General features: G+C 40.2%; 1 protein-coding gene across 1 annotated transcript; it reads right to left on the reverse strand.

The window, feature by feature from the left end:
- Window positions 1–3,061: 3,061 nt before the first annotated feature.
- PCDHB1 (protocadherin beta 1) lies at window positions 3,062–5,539 on the reverse strand. The gene is given in 3 exon segments (XM_004286758.1): window positions 3,062–4,046; window positions 4,048–5,005; window positions 5,008–5,539. Coding segments are annotated over 3 exon segments (2,475 nt in total).
- Between the last annotated feature and the right edge of the window lie 4,308 nt (window positions 5,540–9,847).

Raw genomic sequence — 9,847 nt, forward strand, 5'->3', positions numbered from 1 at the left:
TGGAGACACAAAAGACCCCGAATAGCCAAAGCAGTCTTGAGGGAAAAAGACAGAGCTGGAGGAATAAGACTCCCTGACTTCAGACTATAACACAAAGCTACAATACTCAAGACAATATGGTACTGGCACAGAAACGGAAATATAGATCAATGAAACAAGATAGAACGCCCAGAGATAAACCCACACACCTATGGTCAACTAATCTATGACAAAGGAGGCAAGGATATACAATGGAGAAAAGACAGTCTCTTCAAAAAGTGGTGCTGGAAAAATTGGACAGCTACATGTAAAAGAATGAAATTAGAACACTCCCTAACACCATACACAAAAATAAGCTCAAAATGTATTTGAGATCTAAATGTAAGACCAGACACTATAAAACTCTTAGAGGAAAACATAGGAAGAACACTTTATGACATAAATCACAGCAAGATCTTTTATGATCCACCTCATAGAGTAATGGAAATAAAAACAAAAATAAACAAATAGGACCTAATGAAACTTAAAAGCTTTTGCACAGCAAAGGAAACCATAAACAAGATGAAAAGACAGCCCTCAGAATGGGAGAAAATATTTGAACATCAATCATTGGACAAAGGATTAATCTCCAAGATACATAAACAGCTCATGCAGCTCAATATTAAAAAAACAAACAATCCAAAAATGGTCAGAAGACCTAAATAGACATTTCTCCAAAGAAGACATACAGATGGCCAGGAAGCACATGAAAAGCTGCTCAACGTTACTAATTATAAGAGAAATGCAAATCAAAACTACAATCAGGTGTCACCTCACACTAGTCAGAATGGGCATCATCAGCAAATCTACAAACACCAAATGCTGGAGAGGGTGTGGAGAAAAAGGAACCCTCTTGCACTGTTGGTGGGAATGTAAATTGATACAGCCACTATGGAGAACAGTATGGAGGTTTCTTAAGAAACTAAAAATAGAGCTACCATATGACCCAGCAATCCCACTACTGGGCATATACCCATATACCCAATGAACCCAGAGTTCATTGCCGCACTATTTACAGTAGCCAGGACATGGAAGCAACCTAAGTGTCCATCAACAGATGAATGGATAAAGAAGATGTGGCACATATATACAATGGAATATTACTCAGCCATAAAAAGAAATGAAATTGAGTTATTTGTAGTGAGGTGGATGGACCCAGAGTCGGTCATACAGAGTGAAGTAAGTCTGAAAGAGAAAAACAAATACTGTATGCTAACACATATCTATGGAATCTAAAAAAAAAGAAAAGAAAAGGTTCTGATGAACCTAGGGGCAGGACAGGAATAAAGACACAGACCTACTAGAGAATGTACTTGAAGACACGGGGAGGGAGAAGGGTAAGCTGGGACGAAGTGAGAGAGTGGAATGGACTTATATACACTACCAAATGTAAAATAGATAGTGGGAAGCAGCCACATAGCACAGGGAGATCAGCTCGGTGCTTTGTGACCACCTAAAGGGGTGGGATAGGGAGGGTGGGATAGGGAGGGTGGGAGGGAGGGAGACGCAAGAGGGAAGAGATATGGGGATATATGTATAACTGATTCACTTTGTTATAAAGCAGAAACTAACACACCATTGTAAAGCAATTATACTCCAATAAAGATGTTAAAAAAAAAAAAAAAACGGAATTTAAGGGACTGCCCTAGTGCTCCAGTGGTAAAGAATCCTTCCAATGCAGGGGATGCGGGTTTGATCCCTGGTGAGGGAACTAAGATCCCACATGCTGCAGGGCAACTAAGCCCGAGTGCCACAAACTAGAGCCCACTCACGCTGCAGCCTGTGCACCACGACTAGAGAGAGAAAACCTGCACGCCACAACTAAAAAAGCTCGCGCACTACAACAAAGAGCCCACGTGCCACAACGAAAGATCCCGTGTGCCACAACCAAGACCCAATGCAGCCAAAAAAATAATGAATAAGTAAATAAAGTATTATTTAAAATATAGTATAAAATTTTTTTAACTTTAGAAATGTAGATCTATATGCATTTCAAAGTTAAATATGTAATTGAAGCAATTTGCCCAAACTAGAGGTACTGTTCTACCTTTGGAATACCAGGTACAAATGTTGTACCTATCTGTGTGGGACACACCCTTGTGGGTTTGAATTTACACATTGTATAAAATAAGGTACCTAATTAAAGACTCATTAAAGCAAACTTTTTAAACAGTTAAGGCACAGTTGGTAGTATTAATAGCATCCTTGAAATATGTTAATGTTTTAATTTTTTTTCTTTGATTTTAGAATGAGAGAACTTAAAATAGCTTACAAATGCAAAACAATGATGATCAAAAAGAAACCTAACTTGAATCCCTACTCCATTTCATTTTTTGAATGATATGCTAGGAACTAACTCTTTTTCTTAGTTTCCATGTTGTCACATCAGCATGCTCAGAGGATAAAATGGCTTAAGATCAAATCTGTTAACACATGAAAATCTATCTTTTCTTAAGGCCACTTTATTGGTATTAATGCATTCTTTCTTCTTTAATATCTTTTTGTTTTGTAGTTGTTCAATAGCATTTGTTATCTACAAGTCTATTTTTTTCCTCATCTACGTTCAAACAACTGCTCTCTGATGAGGAATGAGATATCTGTGTGTAAACAGAGATTTAAGACTTGCCTAAGGTCCCCAACAACCATTAAGAAATCTACACCTAACTTAATTCCTGAACTGAATCTCTTTAGCCTTATATCTGCCTTTACATTTGCAAATAAGTCAAATCCTTTTTCTTCTTCTTTACCCTTCCTCCCATCCAGTTATCTATGAGGACCACCATTTACCAGACATTTGCATGATTGTGAATGATGGTATGCAAGATGTTGATTCAAAGATGATCTCTACTCATCAGGTGACAAATCTAGCAATTTCTCAATAACAATAAACTATATTTCTACTTCTTGAACCTAACTGCTTTCTGATGTATCAAAACTAGGAGCTAGTTCTTGTCCCTATGCATGCATAACTTTCTAATGGAAAATAACTTAAAGGCAAAATAACATGATATCTCTATGGAACTAAGCATATCCAGAGCCAGGACTAATGAACTTCCACAGGAGACATGAATAATGGCCACATATAGTCATCAGATACTTGGGCATGACCCTCTGACCCCTGAGACCTATTCCTATCAGAATCTGGTGGTAAACTGGAGCCAGCCTCTGTTTTTACCTCTCCAGTGCCATGGGGGAAGGGGAAGTTGGGCATAAGGCGCTTAAGAAACCAGAATTCACTATTGCCAGTGCCAGTGGCTGAGGACACTTCATAGGGACAAGGCTGGGATATGGATCCACTGGCTCCTCCTTGTACCAGGTTGTTAGAGAAATTACAGTCCTCATAGAAACGCTCTTGAATTGTGAACTTTTCTCTGTATTTAATCTTCTGGCAAATATGTGTAATGAAGATCACTGTGACAGAGAGGAGAAAGGAAAGCACAGCCAGAGAAATGACCAAATATTTAGTGGATGGATTTACCCTTGTAGGATGTTTGAATGGATCCAGGAACTGCAGATAGGGCTCAGAAAAGCCATCTACCAGGAGGATATTAAGTGAGGCAGTAGTAGAAAGAGCTGGTTGGCCATGATCCTGAACAAGAACGATCAGTTTCTGCATCATGGGGTCTCTCTCAGATATCTGCTGCAATGTACGGATTTCCCCATTTTGTTGTTGAGCAGAGAATAACCCAGGGTCAGTGGCCTTAAATAGATGATATAAAAGCCAGGAATTCTGACCTGAGTCACCAGCCACAGCCACCACCTTAGTCACCAGGTAGCCTGCCTCTGCAGACCTAGGCACCAGGTCATTGCAGGGCAAGGTGCCATTTTGCAGTGGGTACAAGATCATTGGGCAGTTATCATTGTTATCCAGGACAACCACTCAGACAGTAACCTGGCTACTCAGTGACAGGAAGCCCCCATCAGTTGCCTTTACCACAAACTGAAAATCTTGAATGGCTTCATAATCCATAGTTCTCAGTGCATAGAGTTTCCCATTGTCTGAATTTATGGAGATGTAAGCAAAGACATAGATCTCCACTTTTTGGAGGCAGCAGAGAATATATTATTTGGGCATTCTCACCCAAATCTAGATCCTCAGCATGGACTTTGGCAATAAAAACTGCAGGGCTGTTGTTTTCTCGAACAGTCAAGACGTAGGAATCTTCCTGAAATACTGGGGGATTGTCATTAATGTCAGATATTAGCACCTCTATCACAGTCTCCGACGACAGAGTGGGTGGTCCAGTATCCATGGCAACAAGGGTGATATAGCCAGAGACCTCCTCCGGATCCATGCCTCTGTCAGTGACCAGTGAGTAGGAATTCCTGAATGTAAGTTTGACTGCAAAGGGAAGGTCTTCTTTGAGGAAGCAAGTGATTTTTCCTCCCACTCGAATGTCCTGGTCTCTGATAGAGAAAAGGGCCACTACCGTCTGTAGTGGAGAGTCCTCAGGGAGAGGGCTGGACACAGAGGAGACTGTAACTTCAGGAGGATTGTCATTAACATCCACCACCTCCACCAGGACTTTGCTGTGGGCAGAGAGGCCTCCTCTGTCGGTAGCTTGAATGTCAATGTCGTATGTTTCAATTGCTTCAAAATCTAGGGACCCTCTTAGTTGAACCTCTCCAGTTTCAGAGTCAATCTGAAACATCTGGAGAATTACTTCTGGGTTTTGAGCTAAAGAGTAAGTTATCTCCTTGTTAGAGCCCTCGTCTAGGTCGGTGGCAGTTACCGTAGCCACCAAAGAACCATTGGCACTGTTTTCCAGCACCTGAGCGCGGTACACCAGTCGAGAGAATTGGGGCACATGATCATTGACATCCAGAACCTCCACGCGAATGTGGGCAGTGCCAGACTTGGGCGGAGACCCTCCGTCCACAGCTGTAATTGTCAGGTTGACTTCAGGCTGCTCCTCTCTGTCCAGGGGTTTATCCAGCACTAGCTCGGCATACTTGGGCCCATGGCTGTGGAAGCGGGTGTGCAGTAGAAATACTCACTGACGCTCAAGGTGTAGTTTTGGAGACCGTTGAGGCCGATGTCCAGATCCTGCGCGCTCTGCAGAGGAAACCGTGAACCCAGGGGGGTGCTCTCCGGAATCTTTAAAAGAGGCTCCTTGTTTAGGAAAACCGGGGCATTGTCATTGATATCAAATACCCTGACCTCCACGCCAAAGGACTGCAGTGGCTCCACCAGGACTATTTCAAACTGCAGAACGCATGGATCGGCTTTGCCACAAAGTGACTCCCGATCCAGTTTCTCCTTCACGAACAGATCTCCTGTCTTGCGGTGCAGCCAGAAATGCAGTTTATTGCTCTCGGAAATGAGCCGCGCCCCGCGCGCAGCCAGCTTCCCTACCTCCAGCCCCAAGTCCTTAGCCACGTTAGCTACAAATGAACCACTCTCCATCTCCTCTGCCACCGAATAGCGGGTGGTCGCCGTACCCCCCACAGATAAGCACAGAAAAAGGAGAAGCGAGCCCACTTGCCTGCTTTGCAAGAGTTTTCTGCGTGCAATCGCCATCCGTTCTCACAAGAGCACTCTCTGCAGCAGATACACCTGTTGCGTACACACTTTCACTTTTCTGCCAACAGGTTCCTGCAACAGCTGCTCTCGGCTTTGCTAGCCTCTAACCGCAGCGCCGCCAAAGGCTAACGGAGCCAGGTGAGCTGTTTTGCACTTGGAAGAAAAATTGCATTAAGTAACTCAACTCCCCAGTCTATCGAATGTATTAATAGATATGTTCTCACTCTGGAGAGTTAGGTAGAGGTTGAAAGTTGTTGCCAAAGCAACAACAAACTCGCCTTTCAATTCCCTTTCAGGAAAAAAAGCCCTGGGGAATTGAACATCCAATGAGGATACTCATTAAGCAAGCTCAAGGTTGAAGTCATAGTATCTGTAAGCCGGCTGGGGTCGCTGCAGCAGCGGGCAAACAGCGAGGTGTTAAGGTACTCGGCACACTCCACACACACACTCTGCCCAGAGACCAAGGGAGAGGCAAAAAGATGCTGCAGTGTCTTCTGAAGCGTGAACCAACTGGATGGGAATGAGGGAGGGGGGCTTGGAAGAAAGTGATCAGTAGAAAAAGGAAAGGGGACAGACATCATCTCTCAGGAAGCTGGGGTCCATTAGGTACATTGATAGGGGAACTGTTCAACTTGCCTCATGGTTTGCATAAACCCATTCTTTTCTACAGAACCCTCAAACGCTTAGGAAGCGACTGGCTTGTCACTTATGATTCTGATGAAAGTAATACTTATTGGGTATGATTTCTATATACTGGTACTGTATTAAGTAATTTACATGCATTATCTCATTTAACCCTTGCAACAACTCTATGAGGTACACATTATTATTATTTCTTTTTTACAGATGAAATTGAGACTGGAGAGGTTATGTTACTCCCCCAACATCTTCTACCTAGTAAACATTAGAGAGGGAACTCAACTTGATTTTGTCTGACTCCAAAGTCATGCTCGTAATTAGTATGTAACTCTACTTTCCAAGTAATATAGTAGATAAATTAAATGAAGATAAATGTTTGGCTTTGGATTTTAAAGGAAATTAAATAATAGACTACTTACATATATTGAAAATGGCCCAACAGAAATTTTGCAAGATATTTGTTGAGATTTTTTACAGTCATAAGATCATAGAATGTTTAAGAATGATAATGCACCTCAGAAAGATTAGGTCCAATCTCCCCCACCCCTTTTTTAAATAGATGAAAAAACTAAGGCCCAAATGATGAAATCACTTGCCCAGTCCATACAGCTACTGCTGGCAATATAAAAACTAGAACCTGTCTTCTGACACTGTCTCATGCTAATTAGCAGGAGCATTTGGTGGTTTCCCATTTGTAAAAAAAAAAAAACTCAACACTTACAGTAGGTAATCTTCAGAATCTAGTCTCTTTCCTTTGATATTTAGCTCAGTCTCAGATTGATGTTGTGTTCTGCTCTAGCTCATTAATTTCCATTGCTGTATAGAATTCCAGTCTGGTCAATGTTCTTTGGCCACAGACCATCAGGAACACACCTGTAGTTGAACAAAGTTGTATTTTCTGATTACTGCAACAAGGGAGACATCACACCAGAGAGAATCATGGGGCATCTCAATAAGAGGGTGTTAAAAAGGACTTGCGGTATTTGTGCAAGGTGATTTGGGGGTGGTTTGAAGTAGGACTTTGCTCTGGATTGGATGCTGTCAGAAACAGTTATTTTTATAGTTGGATATATTAATAATTCTTAGAAGGTGAGAAAAATGGAGGGAGGCTAAAGCTGTGATTGGTAATTCATATTAGCCATTTTTGTGGACTGGAAAATGTTCCTTTTCACCTGATTATGGCAAACTCTTGTTTTTCTCTTAATCCATCACTGTCACAGAGTGGCCTTGTCTAATGTTGTTCTATGAACCTGTTTTAGTTCAACACGAGAACAGCATAGCCTAGGTCTGAGTATCAGGCTAGCTCCTAGCTGTCATGGACTGCTTCTGTCTTTTTCAGCATGACCAGCAAAACTCATTTACTATTGTTCTACTGTTCACAGAAGTATGTCATTATATATGTCACTTTGTACACATGTGTGTACATTTGAGGGGGGGCATATACCTAGAAGTGGCATTGGTGTCATAGGGTATGCTCTTTTCAGCTTTACCTGATACTGCCAAACTGCTTTCTTTTTTTTTTTTTTTTTTTGCCAAACTGCTTTCTAAGAAGTTGTACCAATTTACACATCTCATCAGCAGGATGAGATGTGTAAATAGGTCGATTATTTTAAATTGGTCCATTTGTTCTATTCTTACCAACACTTATCGTTACTAGTCTTCTTAAAAGTTTAACCATTTTGGCTATCACAGTGTGGCCTTAATTTGCATTTCTCTGATTATTAATTATTGATGACGTAGGGCACTATTTAATATATGTTTAGTCATCTGGATAACCTTCGGTTGCGGGAGGGGGGGTTGTTCAGTTCCCTTGCCCATTTTTTTTACATTGGATTGTCTTTTTCCTATTGATTTGTTGTAGTTCTTCATATATTCTAAATATGAGTCCTGAGTATCTCTTTATAATTAAGAAAAAGAGACATGCTTATCCTTAGTTGATATATAGCTTATCCTTAGTTGATATATATCTACAGAGTTTTGTTTAAAAAGAGGTATTTCTCCCAGTGATTCACACATTAAGCAGAAGCTTATGGCATCCTAGAAAGTCTTTTTTTTAGCTTAGATATAATTGACATATGACATTATATGAGTTTAAGGTATACAATGTGATTAGATATTAGTATATATTGCTAAATGCTCAACACAGTAAGTCTAGTTAACATCCATCACCACACATAGTTATAAACGTTTTTCTTGTAATGAGAACTTTTAAGATCTACTCTCAGCAATTTTCAAATATATAATACAGTGTTATTAACTACAGTCACCACCTAGGAAGTCTTAATACAATCAGTTTGTAAGTAACATTCAAAACCCATAAATTTAAAAAATACATTCTTACGACTTGAAATACAAGAAATGCTGCTCTTCAATTGGATTCCTCTGAATCTTAATTTGTTTAGTTAGTTCTCAGGCTATGTATTATCTGCTTGATGGGAATAAATTCCAAAATATTTTTTTTCCTCTGAAAACTTTGGACCCTTTAAACATCATGGTATTTTTTTTAAATAAGTTTTTATTCTTCCCAGTGAAGGTAGAACTAGTACATACAGAATAAATCTACAACTTACCAGCCTGTAATGCCAGTGTCTTTACTCAAAATCTAGTTATTGGGAAGAGGGGCAAACCACACCTAGTAAAATATCATGAAGTTTAGGGGGAATAAAAAATGCATTCCAAAATTGTATCTAAGGACTTCCCTGGTGGCGCGGTGGTTAAGAATCTGCCTGGCAATGCAGGAGATACAGGTTCAAGCCCTGGTCCGGGAAGATTCCACGTGCCGCGGAGCAACTAAGCCCATGCACCACAACTACTGAGCCCACATGCCTAGAGCCCTGCTCTGCAACAAAGACAAGCCACTGCAATGAGAAGCCCACGCACCGCAATGAAAAGTAGCCCCTGCTTGCCGGCATGCAGAGACGAAGACCCAACGCAGCCAAAAATAAATAAAAGTAAGCATAGACTGAGAAGGTAGGACTGCATAATTTTTAAAAAATTTTATCTAAGTATTAACTCTTAGTTTTTTAAAAAAAATCTTATTTTGAAATAATTTAAACCTTCAGAAGAGTTTCAAGAGTGCTTACAATTACCCATTACCGACCTATTGATTTGGTTTGACCAAATTTTAGTCAGGTTTCTCTTTTTCTCATAGGCCTCTGAACTTTAATTCACCCCCAAACTGAAACAAGTCCTAAAATCCCCCACTTAATGGTTCATTCTGAGAATTGGCCAACCACAGAGGGAAAAATATTCCTGTCAAAGCACCCTGATTATACCATCTGCTTGCTCTATCCCCTTGTCCTACTCCCACACAAAGTTACTGCTAGCCCTGCTTACCCCTCCCTAATTTAAAAAACAAAAACAAAAAACCTTTTTCTGTATGAGACATTTGCAGATTTTGTGATCAATGAGTTCTGCTATTGCAATAGTCTTAAACAGCTTCTCCTTCGCTAAGTCCAGATTTGTTGATATTTGACATAATAAACAATAATAAATAATTATATAGTCTTCACCTAGATTCACCAATTTTGCTACATTTGTTCACTTTATCTCATATATATATACACATGTATGCATATACATCACATACATTATACATTTTATATATATATATATATATATATACACACATTTATTATTCAAAAATAGTCACTCTCTTAACTTCTG

This window comes from Orcinus orca, chromosome 3 (genome assembly GCF_937001465.1).
Source record: "Orcinus orca chromosome 3, mOrcOrc1.1, whole genome shotgun sequence".
NCBI classification, from domain to species: Eukaryota; Metazoa; Chordata; class Mammalia; order Artiodactyla; family Delphinidae; genus Orcinus; species Orcinus orca.